At 37.4% G+C, this 20,130-nt stretch overlaps 1 protein-coding gene across 5 annotated transcripts in view; it reads left to right on the top strand.

Moving 5' to 3' along the window:
- ctnna2 (catenin (cadherin-associated protein), alpha 2) overlaps window positions 1-20,130 on the top strand; it is a 186,013-nt gene that overhangs the window by 131,385 nt on the left and 34,498 nt on the right. For all 5 annotated transcript variants that reach the window (XM_085912130.1, XM_085912129.1, XM_085912128.1 and 2 more), the window contains one exon: window positions 2,047-2,199. In XM_085912130.1, coding sequence (XP_085768256.1) covers window positions 2,047-2,199 — 153 coding nt within the window. The remainder of the gene's footprint in view (window positions 1-2,046; window positions 2,200-20,130) is intronic.

Here is a 20,130-nt window from a genome sequence, read left to right as displayed (position 1 = left end):
TGAATTTGTCTGAATCAAACACTACTGTCCGTGTTGTAGCACCACTCTTAAAAATAATTAAACTTAATCATCCAGGCTCATTGAACAAGTCTGCTAGAAAGTCAGAGACTAGCTTGCCAGCAAGTAATTGTAGCGTTGACCCAAGTGCAAAGACTGAACTTTCTCTTTAGCCTTCTGCCTCATGAAGGTTGGTTTTCAATAACTCTGCTGGATTTCCAAATTTCACAAGCAATTTGTTGTGAATGCATTTATGGTAGAATGAGACAATTTTCCGCTTATTCTTCTTACAATTTAAAGGATCTCTGTTTTTACATTTAATCATCCCTGAGTATGCTGTAAAACTAGAATTTGGTGTGAACCATTCCTTAGCGATTGTAAAAGTATGAAATCTAATGCCCAAAATAATTCCTGTGTCAAGCATGTAATTTATTTCTCAGAATTAGGTACAGCTAAAACTGTTCTATTTTGCACATTTATTGCAATAATAGAACTGGCAAGCTAAAAGCAGGTAAAAAAAAGAGAGGATATTGCACATTTTCCGCCCTAAATCCCAGAATAATAATGCCGCACCTTTGCCTTCTGCAAAAATGGTGTAGAGATTGTGCAGCAAATGTGAGATTTATATCTGCCCTCATTCCACATCTCTACCGCCAGATAACTGGATAGCAATGATGCACAACCGCAGTGATGCAGTGAAACATACGCAACATTCACCATTCCAATGAGCCAAAGAATATAAACCATCATGTTCTGTACCTGGCATTGCGGCGCTTTAAATCACTGATCCGGGATTATACCGTACTTGATAAAGTGGTGCTTAGATAGTACATTACATTGGCTTCAGGTTGTTTACAGCTTGAGCAGCCATGTCATGTCCACCAGAGGAACCTTAATCTAGTCTCACCAGAGGTCCTAATGACGGATTATCTTGTTTTAAAGACCTTCTACTTTGTTGTCTCCCCCCCTGTGAGGTTAAAATAAACACATTTTTAATTTTTCGAGGTGACATGCAATTTCTTTGTATTATCTTATAATCATAATCATGTTTACTCTACCTCAGCTCGCACTTCTATATTTCCCAATGACCAGCTCTCATCGTAATGCTTATTAGACAGTTTCTTGCAAATGTTTAAGGCCCCAGTAATAAGATGTTTGTGGTTTAGTCATTTTGTCATTTGGTAGAGCACAGAAAGCCAAACTATGTCCATTCCTTTGTCAGTTAATGACTACTTGCTGGTGGATGGATGATACCGATACAGTTCGATTGATGCCATAGTTAGTCAAATGGTGAAAGAAATTATGTGTCTCTGCATTTTATTTACCGTGTCAACATGACAGTTGTGAAAAACATCAATAAATATAGTAGTGGGCTATTCAACACATTTCTTTGGGGTCTAAATTCAAGTATTATGTGAAATTACATTTTCCGTAACCATTACAAGCAATTATTTAAAATGTCTAAAAATAATTAATAGATTTATCACTCACGATTGAGTATATAATATGCACTGTACACATGTATGAACAAACTCTTGTTTTTCGTTTTCTCTTTTCTTGTGTGTCTTATATGAGTAAGCCCATCCCTCTGTAAGATAAAGCACCTGTGTGTCATGCTTTCTGTACTGTTCCCTCAAGCATCCCATCAGACATCCCAGTGAGTAGTACCACAAGGGTCCATTTACTTTCTCATGAAACTACCAGTCCCTTGCCACTTGGCTCCAAAATGATTCTATAAACAAAGATAAAAGTTGCAGTGTCTCACCCTCATAAAAAGGCCTTATGGGAAAAATTACGCCTTGTAAGCAATCTGCACTTCGTCCAAAAAGGAGTTACCTTCCACTTTTTCACTTCTTTCTCTCTGTCTGTCTCTCTCTGTCTCTCTCTCTCTTTTCCAATTTTTCTTTCCTTTCGCTCTCCCCCCCTGACCCCCCCCCCCCCCCCACACACACACACACTCGTGTCTTGATCATTCCGGTATAAACTTAATGAATGAATATTTTGAACTGTTTGACCCACTCCCCTCACCCCATCTGTATTCTATTTCAGTTGAGAAAGGCAGTGATGGACCACATCTCAGACTCATTCCTGGAGACCAACGTCCCTCTGTTGGTGCTCATCGAAGCGGCCAAGAGTGGAAATGAGAAGGAGGTCAAGGAGTATGCCCAGGTGTTCCGTGAACATGCCAACAAGCTTGTGGAGGTCAGTCATAAATTATACATGTGCATACGTTCTCTCTATCTCCCCTTCACACACACAATAACACGCACACTCGAACACATGCACATTCGTATTCACCAGGAGCTATAGCATGTGCAAATATAGAATCAAGCTGGTCAGGGCATTTGGGACACAATTACAATTTTAACGGACGGAAGGCAATTCAAACAAGACCCATTGAAAAAGAACGGAAAGAAACCAAAGAAACTCAGCATCCTGACATGTATTAAGTGATGCATGGAGAAGCTGCTGCCAATTTGGCAAACTTTGCATAGCTCTGATAACCGGAATAAAGTTACTGCTTTCACGTGAGCCTGCAGTGACGAAACGATAACAAATGTGAGCTTGAATAGACTCCATGCCACATACAGGTAAGTGTTGTGGAACTGCAGAGATCACTCTCACCTACATCTTTTCACCTACTAAATGTGACAGTCATGTTGACCAATGAACAAAGAAAAATGATAAGGAATAAACTATTTTCGTGACAGTGCCTTGTAAGTTGATGACCCATACTGGAAATTGGTTTAGCATCTCGCAACTTTTGGAACTTTGTGTTTATGATGATGGGTCTCACATGAGAATAGTGCATTGAGTACTTGCACAAAGTTTGCTGAATCAACCTACTTTTGAAAAATTCCAGCAAATGGTGATTATGTGTCTTGAACATTTATTTGTAACTGTCAATAGCAATTAGGCCCCATTTCCATATGACCCTTCTCCTGGAATACTAAGTGAAATAGAATTCATGATTAAATCCAGCTTTGTTTTTTTTTTCTTTTAAGAATTTGAAAGTGAAAATTGAGCTTCACAAAGGTCTTCAAAAGGTTTTCAAATGGCTTAAATGTAACTACTGTGTGATAAATTCCTCTGCCCTTGAGTAGAAGTTCCCTTTTGTTCTCATGGCCAATTCAAAGTAACCTTTTGTTTAACATACTGTCACTTAAGACGACTTGAGCTGGGAGTGATTTGAGTGACCTTTTGGTACACCCCAACTGTTTGCTGATGAGCTGAGATACCTGGCTGATGTCAACCTTGCACTTGGTCCTTTATGCCCGACCTTCAAACTTTGTTCAATCAAGGACATCGGGCAGATGAAATCTACTATATATAACCTTTTGTTACTTATTTCTCAGAGTTTCTTTGTTTTTGTGGTTTCGTTAATTGTGGTTTGTGGTTGAGGTCATTTGTGTAATCAAATGCAGATAGGTTTGTGCTGTGCCTTGAAAATATAATTCTAATTGAACTTTTTTCACAATTTTCAATCCTAATATCACAAAATAACTGCAAATTATTTTGCGATCCACCAACACAAAGTAGCAGTTATTTATAATGATGCAAACTTTTAGGCAAATACAAATGTAAAAAAAGTGTGGAGTGCATTTGAGATGTCAAATGTGCCTTTTGATTCGAGGAGTGGATGGGAAGTACCTAAATAAGTCATAAGCTCTTGTACTTGTAGTCTATGTACTGTATATATTTAGAAAAATGTATGAGTGATTAGCATTCAATCTAACCATCTCTCATGTTAAAGGTCTCATGATATCCCAGCATTTTCTTTAATTACTTTCCACTTTCCACAGTGATTTTTTTTCTGTGGTGGATGGATACGTATCTTTTTTCCATTCTTACACACCCACAATCACATTTCCGTACATACTTTGCATCCTCATAACATTTTAGTAATGCAGCAGGCCCAGCTTTCCATCAGTACATTAGTACACTCTTTACTGATATGTTCTTATTATTAATTTAAGCACATGATGAATATCCAATCTTTTAAAAAGTCACCATGCTTCCGTTTTATTGCCACTGCAGGGAAAATGTGCATGTGCCAGAAAATTCCTAGACTTAGAGAGGACGTTACGCTTCATCATTTTCTAACGTCAGAGTAAAAGTTTCCCTTGACCTTGACTTCGTCTTAGCCTTCCTCATAAAGTACAGTACTCTTGCAATACTTTCTACTGCAACGCTGACCATTCTCCAATCTTAGATAAATAGTGTGAGGAGTAAGTTTTGATGTTACTTCCTCTTTCTTTGTGGCTGAGCTCTTTAACATGACAAGCTGGGATACGTGTAAAGCACATAAAAAAAATTTGAAATGCACCGAAATAATGCTAGATCTGAGGCAAGCAATAGGATTTGACAGATATTTATTTCAACAGGTATATAGTATACTGAAATGTTACCCTAATATGACTTCGCTGAGCTATGACAATGGAAATGTTCATCCTCTGTTTTACCTCATATTACCCTGGATGACCTTCCCATACAGAATTAATCGAACAAAATGTGTGACTGCTAATCTTTTATATACAAACTAATACGGAATATTTTTGTTGTGGCCTTTTGAAGTTGTGTCAATAATGACGAAATGGTATTGATATCAGACATATTACAAATGGTGCACGAACCAATAAACGCCCACTTCATACAGACCAAATACTACATAAATTCTGACTTTTATCCCGATTACAAACACTGACATCCTCAGTAGATTTCCCTTTTGGTGTCTTTGTAATATCTATGAGTCAGTGCTTATGCCTCTGGGGTATTTGGTCATCAGCCCATTTTTTGTAGAAAAACAGCTGTGCTTCAGGATACAATCAAGCAATCTTTTAACCTCAATCTGACATTTAGAATCTTTGTGTTACATCTCTACTGTCTTTCACCATGGAAAGGGAGGATGTGCTTATAAAAGACAGTCCCACATCCCAAAAGACAATTCCTGGCCCCATTATCCTCACAGAACGCAATGATTGATGGCAGTGTTTGTGACACGTCAGAGCAAACCTTTGTCGAGCAATTTGTAGTTAACTCTTAGACAAACCTAATGGCACAATTCCCCAACAAGCTATGCTCTGTAACAGCCATACAAACCAAGTGGTAATGAGATTCCTGTATTTTTTAAGATGTGAAACGAAGTGCATTAAGCAAACGACATTTGCAAAATCAGAGTAAAAGGGGAACATTTAACGTATTTATGTTATGCCAAGTAGGATCTATCATACGGTACACAGTGAATCAGAAACCCTTGACTGTCATGAGCCTATGGGGGTTTAGTCATTTCACTTTAGATGCCCCATAATGTCTCTTTTATCTCTGATTCATTTATTATCTTATTTCTTTAACATGAATAATGCAGTGACAGCATCCATGTGTATCCCCCCCACGTGAAAATCATTGAGCTCGTCTTAGTTGACATACAGTGATTAATGTTGAGTTTAAAATCTGAGGTCACATTCATTTAATGAACATACTGAGGAAAAAAAATACTATGACCTTAATTTCCTATGAATACAGTGCTAGGAATAATACGTTTCGAATGAAACCTACTATTTGTAGATTGCATGGACATAGAGTCCAGTAGGTTAAGTTTCATCATCAGAGCCTCATGATGTCCTCCCCTCTGGAACCACCCTACAGCTTTGATTACCAATTTCCTGCCTCCAAATTCCGAGATTTTCTTCTTGCCTTGAACCACCTACCCCTAAAATTTCAGCGACCAACCTGGGCCCAGACTTGCTTTGCTGGTCCAATTTGTAACTTTATCGTCAAGCTCAGAGTCTATTGAGAGGAAGCCATCAATGCTGGATTTGAAAAATGATCCTATATTTCCACGGCTTATCCTTTACACCGTTATGGGTAAGATAAATCTTATCCCAGCTGACTTTGGGCAAGAAACCACAGACACCCGGGACTTGTCAATAGTAGGGCACATTACCAACCATTCACACTCATTTTCACATTGAAAGGCCATTACAGGGCAATACATTTTCCATGTATTTTTGTGACTCTGGGAAACCCGAGTGAACTGCTGACATCCTTGGACATTTCCATAAGGGTAGTTAAGTTATGACTTGGATTGATTGAGCACATTGATTGCTTTCGCAGAGCCACACGACCAGCCCTTCAAAGTCAGCACGGTTAAAACCCTTAGGTTTGTAACTTTTCATGTAGCTTATCTACAACCTCTTAATATAAAAATAAATTAAGCCGTGCACCTGGCTATTTCCCCTCACAGACAGGTTAAGTCAATATCATGAGTCTATTCTCTCAACTAAAACCGATTCTCTTGTTCTTGTCACGTAGAGCTCTATTGATGACTTACTTGTCTATAAAACATGAACAAATATGAACATGTGATTTTGATGGTAAAAACATGTATTTACATATTTTATAAAGTGCGCAAACTAATTTTACAAATTTAGGTATTATCAGAGGGTGTGCTCACGTGTGTGCGTGTTTTGCTATTACAAGGGATGTACTTTTGCGTCGCTGTATCCCACATCAGAATATTCATCAGATGATGGCAATTCATCCGAACTGTGGTACAAACAACTGCTACTCAGCTGTGAAAATGCTCCCAAGGCATTTGTGAGCATTTGAATAGAATCATAGGCTTCTCTAAGAGCACTTTGTTTAAATATTGTATATCCGTCGGATAGACAACCTCTACATGTCTGGTTAATAGCTGGCAATAGAAAGAAGAAAACTGCACCCAGAACCTTTTTATGGCTTCATAGTTTAGTTATGAAGGTAGGTTTTGAAAAGAGAATGTAAGTACATTTAGGAATGAAGGATGTATATATTCATTTTTACGCTTAACAATACTTTGGCCTTCAACAACAATCATTGTTGGGGGGTTGTTTTTTAATTGTTCATTTCTGTACGTGTTAATTTATGTCAAATGTGGATTTTGCCATTCACAAGGCATCATTTTATATTTGGGTTAGTCTACTCTTGGATCTGTTATTTTCAAGAAATATTGTCCGGTCTAATGTTTGAAAATGGCTTGTCTCTTTGACATTGCAGTCTTAATGTCTCAGCCATATGTTTGTTGATCTGAAAAGTCATGGTTTTGGAAATGTGAGATTTCTGCTGAATGCCAGCAGTAATGCCTCCCCCCTGAAAAATGTAACTTAATGTAGTTTGAAAAAAAAAATGCCCTTACTTTCTTGTTTTAATTGAGTCAAAATTAATACTTTTTCAAGCGTGACTTATGTCTTTCCCCGAAAACATTAGAAAAACCCATCACAAAGTCATGATTTCATCGCTTATGCCATTCATTTTGTGTCCCTGTGGTTTTGCTTCAGTCCTGTAGATTTATGCGCGTTTTACTGCTGTCGTCTGTTAAACAATTCACAATGAAAAAGACATTTTAGCTCTCAGTTGACTGGAGTGCCAATAATAACAACATGCATTCATTATCAATTGTTTCATCCCATTGCTTACTATTGCTTGTGGTGTAAGCTATAGCAAGTTGTAATATACACAACAACAACAACAACAAAAACTATTCCATTCATTTTAAATTCCTTATATGCTGGATTGCCAATGCACAAGTGAAATATATCTCAAAGGGCTTGCTCTACCGCCTATCTCCATCTTCCCTGAAGAGAAAAGCCCCAGTTTGAGTGTTCACTCACATCATCAAAGGGCTGTTCTTTCTCATGTAATATTAACATGTGCTAAATAAGTGGCAAACAGCAGCAGCGGTGTTTACACAACATCGGCACCGACTTGCAAAGCCACATAGAGCGGCTGCCTTTGTATTCAAAGCTCAGGATGCTCTGACACCCATGGGAAGTGACAAGATTATAGTGTAGGCTCACTGTTTTACAAGTTGTCTAATTTAGGCGCACTGCATGATGCGCACTTCATGATGCAGGCGATTTATTAAGCTATTTTATGTAATGCAATGCATTGTAATTAGTGGATAACTGTGGTTGCTCAAGGGGAAAAAAGGGCAACGGCTAAAAAAATGACCAGACCGTTACCAAAACGATGACACTCATGCTGCTGGAAAATTGTGAATATAGTGGGGTTGTATAGCAATGTTTGGCTCTTAAGACCAGCATAGCCTTCCCTGCTATCCTCAACATCATCGTAAACACTGGAATAGACTCCCAACAGTCTGTTCACTTTGATTTGTTGCATTTCTTTTGGCTTTTTGGCTTTTGGCTTGGTCTATGTTAGATTTTTTTTCAGCCTAAATGCGCTGCCATGTCAATTTAATCTGCCCATAACTTTCAGAGCCAGTAATGTTGGCCTTAAACTAGATTAGGAATTGGAGTGATTCTTTAACTAATCAATTTTTCAAATTCATGTTCTTCAAAATAAATTTTCAGACTTTTTATTTCTACGAAACTAAAACATTGCCCTTGCATGTAAATGACGATGTGCCCACGACTTTCTGTCACCAAATTAGCAGGTGTGTTGGTAGCGAAGCTGATTTGTGTGCTGGCGCACACTGCAGTATGACTCCAACCACGCAAGACTAAACTTCAAAATGAATTTGTGCCCGTTTTTGCGGCAGGTGCACGGGTGCTTGTCTACCAAAATAGCTCCCTAAGTGTGACCAGGAAATTAGTAAAACTGTCGTCTGTTAGCAGTTAAACTTTTTTTCACTTGAATTTAAATCTGGTAATCAAAAGGCTTTTGAGGTGAAGTGGGCTGTCATCGCCAAATCAAATCTTCTGGATATTAGCCCCATTAATCACACAATGCTTCATTTAGTCTTTTTTCTAGGTACAGCTCTGAAGTGTGTCTGCATTAGAGAACAAGCAAGAGAGACCGGGGCCTTCATTTGGGAAGAGTGAGAGAAAGATAGAAAATGCTTGGTGGTGCAAAAGAAAAGCAATCAATTCTCATTATGGAAAATAGATCATCCCTCCTAATTAGAGCCGCGGCTTTTTACCACCGTACAAATGCTGAATAACGCAAGCTAAGGATGTCAGGCGCTGCCCACCGCTGACTAATTAGGTGAGTGAAGGGGGAAAAAGATGGTTTTGTCCCAGATAGTTCATTACCGCTAAAGTGCAATGGTTTGAACCAGTTATATGAGCTCTTCATAAATCTTGGTGCTTTTCACATATTTGTATGTCTACCTTGCATTCGGTAGAAAGTTACATTTGTTGAATACTTTGCAGTACTTAAAATAGAGCACAAATAAACACAAGCCAAAAAATCTACAATGCCAGATATATTTGACTGCCACCAAATACCACAGCTGCCCTTAAAAGCATAAATGGTTAGTATAATGGTTATGTTTTGGTAATGAAGAGTGTCTGTTTGTTTATATGCACCTACAGATTAGATTAAAAAAAGAATTGTATTGTTCACAATACATGAAAAAAAATCCTATAAATGTTGCATATGGACAAAAAAATAAAATAAATTGCGCTGCAGTGTTACAATATTGCCAGCAGTAAATATTTAGTGGTTCTTACCACTTTTCTCATCTCGTGGGAAATTCTAGTTTAAGATGGAATGAGCATTTTGGGACCAAGTGGTATTCATCTAAATTTTCAATTATAGTATGGTGAGCCATTTTTTAAAAAAATATACAAAATAACCAACTAAAATAACTAAAAATAATTATCTATTGAGGATGATACTAAAATTTCTAACCATAAAGCTTTTGTAGCTATTTTAACTAACTGAAACAATCTGTATTCATGCAAAAAAAAAAGAGTAAATACAATTATATACCTATTCTGTAAGTGGATGTTGAATAAGTGCTACTTGTTAACTACATTGCTTCAACATATGTTCACTAGAATGTACTGTAAAATGCAGTGCAATCCAAATGTAAAACGTTATTCAGGGTTAATTTAATCCATATGCATTCACCCACCTGGTGTTATTGCTTGACTGGTAGCTACAGTTTTTTTTTTTTTTTTCCACACCTCATGGAAGGTAAATTGCTGTAGCTGTGGGGCATGTTAAAGCAAGTTGTCATGAGATGTTTGCTGATCTGAGGTATGATACAGTTTTTTTCAAGGTACATTCCTGGTCATATGTGTACGCTGTGATTCAGCAAGTAATTTTCATTTACCACATTTTCTGCATAACATCTAATTTGATGTAGCAAGAGAGAAATCTATTAGTTTGTTAGGCCCTCCTTTTTTAGCAATTTGACAACAAAAACATTATACTTGAAATGAAAGAAAATGCTTCAGTTTGCTGCAGTGGGAGCACACCCAGGGGGAAATGCATACAAATCTCCAATGTATAAAGCTGTATAAAATGCTATATGTGCTCCGGGCTGTGTTCATTGCACGTGCAAATGGATGCACTTAAATTTCATTTTTTTCGCGCTCAATTGCGCAAACATGGATATGTAAACATTCGGCTCGGCTGTGGTTATTACGAGTACTTTTGCCACTGCACTAATGGATCACATATTCAAATCAACCAGCACTGAAGCTGAAGCTCATCAATCAACATCATTAAATATCAGAACATTGGAAGTGCATCTATACGCAAGGTTTCATTTGAAATTGCCTTTACAGAACACTTAACATTTCTCCATAAAGTGAGACATAATTCATCGGAATGTCATGAGTTACTTTTGTGTGCATGCAGTCTGCCATAGCAGTTAGTTGCATACACGTTTGCATATGATGACCAAATCAGGCTCAAATGAAATTGATATTTGAATGCGGAGGAGGAGGTCTTCATTTGTATAATGCTTACTGTAAGGGCAACACTTGATGCTCTGATGTTTGTTGATTGGTTGACGGAGCATTGTTAATTTAACCAGTTTAAATTGAATGTGTAAATGCCTTTGCAACTGTTACACTTGCAAGTTACATAGGCTTGCTGGACACCAGCCGATGTACTAGTTTGCTTGTTTTACCGCATATACAGACATACCTCAACAGAAAAATGGGTTCTCTGAATCAGGTTTTTACGAAGAAAAACATTTCGACAAGAAAGTACCCTAATCCTATCTAAACATTGGGTCGGCGGACCCTTTGGGGAGGATTAGTGAGATACACCTCCTTTTCCTAAAACAAAATAGCAGCAATTTTCAAATATGCATTATTACCAATGAAGTCATAATGACATCACCATTTCCATATATACACAAACACTTCTGGGTATATCGCTTGAAGAACCCCACTTGCCTCCACATGACGCATGTACATAGTATACATGTCACACATACTAACTTGCAAGTGCTGTCATAATTTATTCTGACTCAAATCCACAAATGTTGAGCCAGCATTTGTTCTTAACAGCCAATTCGCATCTCAATTCAAGTCACCCCCGATTAGACATTTACTAAAGATGCCTCTTTTTTGCTCGATGTGTGGGATATTTCCACTCTTGACCCGATGCTGTTGTGGGCCAGCAGCTCTCCTATCTGACAGCCAACTTCTTGTGGCCATTTCCCTGGAGATTAGACTGAAGTGGACATCTCCAGTGAGACGGGGGCTAACAAACAGTCTTTGCTCCTGTGCCACATGTGACAAGTACACCACAAAGCAGTTACAATCCCTGCGGTGTCACACAAAGAAGGAGATGTTTGTACTAGCTACTCTGCAAAGCTGAACTGACGCTGTATCATCGTCATTTGTCTCTGGCCCATTTTTAAGTGCACTGCATCTTGACTAGATGGGTTTGACTCATTGCAGAGCTCTAGTTTTATCTTTGAGCATCTCATCTCTTAAAATCGGTCTGTATGTAAAATTGTATCACTACAATTTTGTGTTCAGTTGAACGATACAAACAGAAGGTTGTTTTACAATTGAATTGTGTTCTTTACTTATGGTAGTTTGTAAGAGTTAATTTGACCAAGAGCACTTGGACATAAAGGACTGTTAAATTAGTCCCAACCAATATAAATTTTCATGCAAGCGTGTTTAATATTTAAACATACATCCTCATACTTTTTATGATGACACCAGCATTTTGTCATATACTGATGATGTCATTCGCAAGGGATGAATGCCAAATCAAGCCAGCCATGCTATTTGATGTGGCCCCAAATAGATGCAACAATCATTGTTTCAAAATACATTTTGTACAATGAGAAAAAATTCTGAGTTAAAATTATAATAAACAAATAACTAAATATGTACGTACTTATTTATTTATACGTACATACAATTATACAATTATACAATTATACAATTAGACAATTAGACATACATACATACATACATACATACATACATACATACATACATACATACATACATACATACATACATACATACATACATACATACATACATACATACATACATCCTCCAAGCATAAAGCAAATGCACGTAAAAATGTTCTAAAAACGGCTGTATTGATATTTTGCATTTTCATATTCACCCCATACAAAAAAAAATCACATTAATTTAATTATAGGTGCTGTCTGGCTTTTTATTACCATAATGACAAGTAGATCTGTACACTAACTTGTGCCTGTATCGTTACGCATCTTTAAAAATAACAACATGGTTCAGATTGCCTAAACATGTTATAAACAAACAAAAATAGTTGGCAGATAATTGTGATGTGTTTGACAACACGTCAGTTGGAGATGTTGTCTAGCATTCATGCTATCCACTCGTCACCTCACCAATCACTTAACAACCAACCGGAAAAAAAAAGTATCCCGTTGCTAGACTGAAAATATCTCTGCACAATTGAAGCATATTACCTCGATGTACATATGACGTTTTGATGGCCAACTTGTCATGCAATTCACATGGGTTGTTGCGGCTCCCAGCTGTCTCATGTCATCAATGCTCGAGCTGCTTTTGGATGCCCAAGGCAAACAGTCAGAGCTCCTCTGCACCCTTGTCCTTAAAATTATTTTGGATAAAATGTAATGCATGTAAAGAGGATTTCTTTTTCCTGCTTTTTAAATCTATTTCAATGGTCTTACATCTTAAGTTAGCCTACTAATCTTTACCACTAAACAGTTGAATGTCAATGTTTAGTATCATTTAAAAAATGTAAATCTGAGATAATTCTCATATTTTCCTTCAAACTTTTTCTTGATGAATATTACTGAACAAGAGAAAAATGTCAACAATTTAACTCGAAATAGAAATAAAATTAGTAAACATTTAATGTAAATCCAAGAAATATGTGCAACATGAACTATATTAATAATCATTAAGGAGACGTCTCACAGGTCTGACATGCAATTGCTTTACGCTGGGGTTAAAGACTGAACATTTCCTTACCCAGGTAAAATGAATGTATTATTTGGCTATAATTTTATGAAAATATATTTCACATTGTTAATTTATATAGTCCTTTTTAATTTGAGTTGAAGATTGCACACACTTGATGGAATAGGAACACTACATTTTGATTTGTTGTTGGTGGATAATTTGGCTTTATAGTCGTTGCATAAATGTGAGAAAGACCATGGATATTGACTATTTTATTTGAAAGTAATCTTCAAACACGGATTTGTTTTCATCGTTAAAATGACTCAATTACATGGTAGAATATGTTCACAATCATGCTTATACTCCGCACCTCACTTAAGATGTCAAAATCGTTTTGGCTCTGGGTGTTTATTTTCCTGTAGGAGATGGTCCAAATTGTTTTGAGTATTTGAAGTTGCCGACCTCCAGTCTATGCAATATGTTTATAGCCTATTTGTACCCAATTTGTTATTTTAGCTAAACTGGCATAAATACTCTGCTAAATTGCTAGGATTTAGGCCATAAAATTACACTTTGAAATGTGAACATCTGCTCCCTTTTTTTTTTTCTGTTCTTTTTCTGTTGAGTAGTTATATAAAAGCACATTTTATCCCATTATTTTTCTAACAAAACTATGTTGTGATTATTTTTTTTAGTCATTATATACTTAAATATCCGCTTGCCGTTATGTATTTCAAAAGCAGTCATTGATTGCTTTGTTTCTAAATCAATATAGGGAGCATTCTTACAGTTTTCTCGAATTGTGATGAAGCCTGAGATGAAGATAATTTTACACATTGATATGAATGAAACTCTTTCATAAATTGACTTTTTAACAGCTCACAGTATCTCGTCATTATTTTGCATTTCTGCACTGTCACTTGCAAATGTGGTAGGTGACTTGCTTCAGTAACTATGGAAACCATTGCAGTTGTTGCAGTCTCTTAAATTTGTCATCCATTGCTGTCATCGTGCCTGAATGCATAGTTCCATGCTAAGTGAAAAGTGGAGTCAATGGAGACAAGCGAGGCCCGCTAAGCTGCTCTTAGTCACAGTGCATTGTCATTTGATTAATGGGGTAGAAGAAGCCATCCACTCTCTTACCGGGGGGGTCTTATCTGCATATCTCAATCATGTTGCTTGAGTGTTTTGCGCCAGGACTCCCAACTGATGCAACATACATTACACACGTCACATATACATTTATTTAAAAAAAAAACCTTTAGCGGCGTTTCTTGTCCATTGTAGGTTGTTTTAACACATAAAATATTCTTGTTTTTAAAAGCAACTCAGGTTGAGGGAGGAAGCAGATATGATCCTCAGTATGGCTTAAAGATAATGAAGAGTGAAATTAACTTTGACTGACCAAATTATTGGTGAAGAACATGCTGGCTCTCAAAAGGCACATGGTCATCTTGACAAGTCACGATGACCTCTCAGCGCTTACTAGTGAAACACTCTTATAAACATTACTGAAATGCTCTCATCTGGTTCTCAATATTGGCTTTTTCATGCTCACACACCATTTTGAAATGTGCTCTCGGACGCAACTAAAAATCGTTTCACATGGCAAACAGAATTTCATTCCATCCGAAATCGCGTGCCAATCAAGTGACTCAAGTTTCTTATATCCTTTGGCTATCTTGTCAATAAACACCATAGGAAGCTGTCGGAAGCCTGAGCTGTGGTAGCCCATAATGGTTAAAAAAATATGGCACAACAACATGTGCGACGACAAATTTTGTAGGCTCTTCTCACATTAAACTTTGATTTCAAAAAGAGGGCCGTTAAATCGCGTAAGCTGGCGAGTTTGACACCCCTCGTCTAAACGGTCTGCGAGGGTGGTTGTGACTATATACTCTGCCGTGAACTAGCGACCAGTCCAGTGGACATCTCCCTTCACCCCAAATTGATAAACCTTTAATCCAAAAGAATATGTCTTCATGGCTATGATTGAAAATATGTAGTTTATTTGTGATTACATTTAAATCTATGTTATTAACTTTCCCATAGTCATTAAGTTTTCATTGTGCTATAAGTTTTAGATTTGCTATTACTGTGCCGTAAAAGTAAAGAGCCTCGCAGATGTTCTTGTGATGAAGCAGATAAATTCTTAGTCAAAACACCACAATTCTGCGTGGAAGTCTGCTTATGATCCACTGAGTTAATTCTGATATTAGGAATGGCTTGTAAAGTGCAAATATGAAAGACAAACGTCGCACAACGAGGAGAAACTGCATAGACTGCAATTCTCCAGATTTTAATTGCTTCACCATTTCCAAACACTTACTGTGATCTTTTGTTTTGTTTTGTGTAGCAAAGATTTCTGGTTGGGCTCTTGGTGACATGATGAACCATTTAGTACAAATACCATGTCTGAGCCTGTATCACTTTCTCAACCAAATTTTGTTATTGCTATGATTATGATCTTTTTATTTTGTCCATTCTGTCAATTGTCTGCCGAGTAGTTTCTATTTATTCCTTCAAATAATGAGGGAGTGTTTGTTTGAGAGTGTGTATGCATGTTGCATGACAGCAATAAAAAAAGAAAAGGAGTGGATTCACGAACACAACACGTCAATTCAGTCCCTGAAGTACAGGTATCACTGTCTTCAGTTCTCATGTAAAAGTCAGTGATTCCATACGGTCTGAAACTTTACCGTTAAAGCCTTGTGAATATTGTCAGTTCAAAATGTAGCCTGATATCATGCTTATACTTGGTACTTCATTAAAAACGGGCCTAAAAATGTGTTTTGAGATTGAGTTTGAATTGCTTTGATACTGGATACTATAAATAATAGTTGTCTGACACTTTATCAGGCCTCATAGTCATTAATATGAAAAATATGATCAGCATCACGATTATAAACGTAGCTTGGTGTCAGTATAGGTTGAACAGAAGGCCTGCTTTTGAATATCCAATTACCCAGTGCAGTAACAACACTCCTGGGATGGCAGCTGTGAAACTGCCCTGATCACGACTCCTACAGCCTGCCTTCTGTTTTATATGTGTTATGGAAATAGCCTTAAATGCTGCAGGCTGCGTTCCGGCTGCTCGTAAGGCAGAAGCATTAAGGCCACTGTTTCCGATAGAGGCGGCGTGTTTTAATGAGTTCTTCATACAAAACAGCTTTTTCAAGGTGGAAAGTGAAGATTGAAAGTCTTATTTACTGTGGAAATGTTCAAACATTCCTCCCTTAGGAGCAATGCTTCTTACAGTCTTCCAACTCCTACTGTTTTATGCTGGTATCAATTCCATATTTGTGATGTACATTTTGTATAGTGCATCATCACCACATTTGAAGGCACCCGAAAAAGATTTGTTGTTCCGATGCCCAAAATCACAACAACATCTTTTTGACTCAGCTTGTTTGTGGACCGTCTGATGGGATACATATTTAATGTTGTTGTGTTTCTTTATTTTTTTTTCCTAAGGATAGGCACACTAATCAAGCGCTTAAATAATTAATTGCTAAATAGCAAGTTGATTGTGTGCAATAAGTGCTGATCAATCTTGTTGTGAACAGTCAAGGAAGAATTGAGTACACTTGTTGATGTGACCGCAATAGGCACTCTTAAGTTAGTCTCAAGTGCAATAAATTCTGCAAAATAGCATGCATATGCCCCCCAAAAATCAACCTTCAAAAAATCTTACATTTTTCTGCTCATTGCTCATTCTTTGCCATGTGCTAAAAAAAAAGAAAAACAGAACTTGTTTGTTCCCTTGTTGTTGATATAGAAAATGGAGCCAAATGTCCATCACATATTTCAAAGCAACACCTGCATTGTGCTGAGTCACACCTTTCAAAATGTTGACGTAAAACAAGTTTCTGGCCCATTTTATGATCGCTCCAAGTGTGTATTCCATAGAAAGATGTTACATAAAACATTTCTAGGTCTGCTATTATTTTTTATTGTTTTGTGTTTCACCAATTTTTTATCTCTTTGCATTTGAATTTTTGGAGAAGAGGCTGCACTAAATGAACTGCCCCGCAGCATTATATGGTATATATTTTATTTATATTGAAGTATGTGATTAGCCGGCATACCCCACCTCTAGTCCAATGACAACTGTGATAAGCTCCAGCCCGCCGTGGTTACAATAAGCCATTCAAAAAAAATTATGTATGGTTATTCATTAAAGTAATATAAATCAAAATTAGCTGCATTAACTACGAATCAAAACATTAGCTGCACGTTAGCTGCTCATATTATTGACAGAAAGTTTATTTCAAATCATAATTAAAGAACGACAATTTCATGTTGCAGACAGTCTTACACTTTTAGGTCAATGGGCTTTCAGCGTTTCAACTAACATGTTCTACAAAAAAAAAAAAAAACCTCTCCACTTAATGTTCCATATTTTCTGGACTATGAACCACACTAAATTATAGGACGCACCAACTAAAATTAGCTGAAAATCCTGTTTTGTTCATATCTAAGCCACACTCGACTGTAAACAGCGGGTGTTTTAATGTTTAATTTTCCATATAGAGGAGAATATGCACAAATCATACATCATCAATAATCATGAAAAATCCAGACAAGTCGCACTGGTCTATAAGCCACAGAGTTCAAACTGTGGTTTATAGTCTGGAAAATATGCTATATTCATTGTGGCTGTGATTTTTATTTTCAACTGAAATCCAAACTTTGTTAAACAGCTATCTGTAATCACGTTTACAAATCAAGAATCGTGTTTTTGTGCTCCCTGAACTGTGATCTTGGCATTTTATCCGCCATGTTTCACATGTTGATGTAAAATGAACATTTATTGACTTACATAAATAGTCTGTGTTTCAAAAAGTTATTCCCACTGCTCATTTGATTTAATTTCATCTTCCCTCTACCAACCCCCACTTTAAAGGTTAGGCATTAAGGTCTGACAACTGCTGACCTTTCCCACCGCATGCATCTATTATGCGGCGGGACTAATCATGCTTTTCTTCTGCATCAGATTGATGTGAGAAGGCAGAAGGATGTGACGTGGAGAAATGTCAAGGTCTTGCTGTTTTCACAGTTTGTAGGAGAATTGGCATAGTCCCATACACGTTGGATCAACTAGAAAAAGTTGGTGACTGTATACCCTTATCATGTGAAGCAACACACTTATTTAGGTACATTTGCTTCTAAAAAACAGTTTAAAAAAATAAGCGAACATGGAAATATATTGATCTGCTTATCAATAAATAGTCATTGTAGTTTTTGGCAGTGTTCCCCAATGCTTTTTTCAGCCCAGGCACTTATTTTGTATGAGAAAAATCTCAGAACTGGATGATATCATTTTAGTTGACTGTATTTTCCGGACTATAAGGCGCACCTTCAATAGATGGCCCATTTTAAAATGTTGTCCTTATATAAAGCGCACCGGACCATAAGGCGCACTGACGGCTTTTGAGAAAATTTTAGGTTTTTAGGTGCGCCTTATAGTCCGGAAAATACGGTACTCAAAAATGTACTACACTGCCATTATTCTGTTGTATGAATGGTAGCAGGTTTGTATGCATAGGTTAGTTTTGCCGTAGAGTAGAAGAGCATTTATTTTTCTGTCTTTCACTAGCATAGATAGATGAACAACGGTACAATATTTGCACCAACTATACATGCACTGACTATTTATGTGCCAGGAGAAAAGGAGTTGAGAATCACTGGTCAACAGTATCAACTTAAAAACAAGAAATAATTCCATGCTACACACAGCAGCACAAGGTTAAGTGAAATCCCAGTTGATAAAATGTGCTGGATAGTGAAGTAGAGTGCGACTGAGATGAGTGACAGGGCATGGGCCACTGAGACCAAACTTTCTGACACTTTTTGGCATTTCTCTCTGGAATACCTTGATCACCCCCCCCCCCCAACCCGCGTAATTTACTATTTGGGGCAGTACCGGTAATGCTATCCGAGGTGGTGAAATGCACAATTGTGCTCGCTATCATTTATCGTCACTGATGCTATTTTTCTTAGTATTTTTGGAAAATAATGTGTTTTTTTTATTTCACCACACAAAAGTGATTAGGATTTAAAATTGGATTATCTTTGTCAAAGTCCTTTTTAATGTATTTTTCAGCAAGCAAGCAATTGATTCATCTTTATTACAACAAACAAAGTCAGATATAGTATACATTATAGGATATTAAAAGCCCTGTGATTGACTGGCAACCAGTTCAGGATGTAGCCTGCCGCTCAAAAGACTACTGGGATAGGCTCCAGCACGCCCACGACCCTCATGAGGATAAAGCAGTTCAGAAAATAGATGGATGGACATTAAGATACATGAGACGTAAATAAAAGTCACTATTTACTTTACATGCTCCGCACACATCAGACAGCCGTGGTGTGTTCATTTTTCACTTTTAGTCCATAAGTAATGAACAGAATGAAGAATGTTTTGACCCTTTCAGATGGATGGATGGATGGATGGATGGATGGATGGACGGACGGACGGACGGACGGACGGACGGACGGACGGACGGACGGACGGACAGACAGACGGACTGACGGACTGACAGTTAGCCAGGCGGGTGATTGGATCAACGGGCAGACAGATAGATACATAGATAGATTTTTGTCTGTCTACATAAATACATGGAGATGAATGGATAGTTTGCTGGCTAAATGGTTTTAATCGTTTTAATGATTTAATTTTATTCATGTCAAACATAGATGTACTGTCTTGAAAATTGTTAGTGCCATTTTGGTTTGAGTAGCCATTGAAGTGAAAATGGAGAAGAGGTGAATTGCTGTCTGAGCCCTTTGCTGTGAATGCCTCAGTGTAAATTGATGGCGGTCAGTATGTGACAAGAGGCATCAACTTTGATGTCGAAGCACATGAGGACAGTAAAGTGTGAGTCTGCATCGAACTGGGTCCCTTTCTGATCATTTTGGCCTGGAGTGTTTTAGATGGCAACTGATTTCAACTGATTTGTTGCATAATGCAAAGGCTTGAACATTTCCAATTTTACCT

The sequence above is a fragment of the Syngnathus leptorhynchus genome, chromosome 5 (assembly GCF_054491065.1).
Source record: "Syngnathus leptorhynchus isolate UIUO chromosome 5, UIUO_Slep, whole genome shotgun sequence".
Taxonomy (NCBI): domain Eukaryota; kingdom Metazoa; phylum Chordata; class Actinopteri; order Syngnathiformes; family Syngnathidae; genus Syngnathus; species Syngnathus leptorhynchus.
This window is presented reverse-complemented; position numbering and strand designations above follow the sequence as displayed.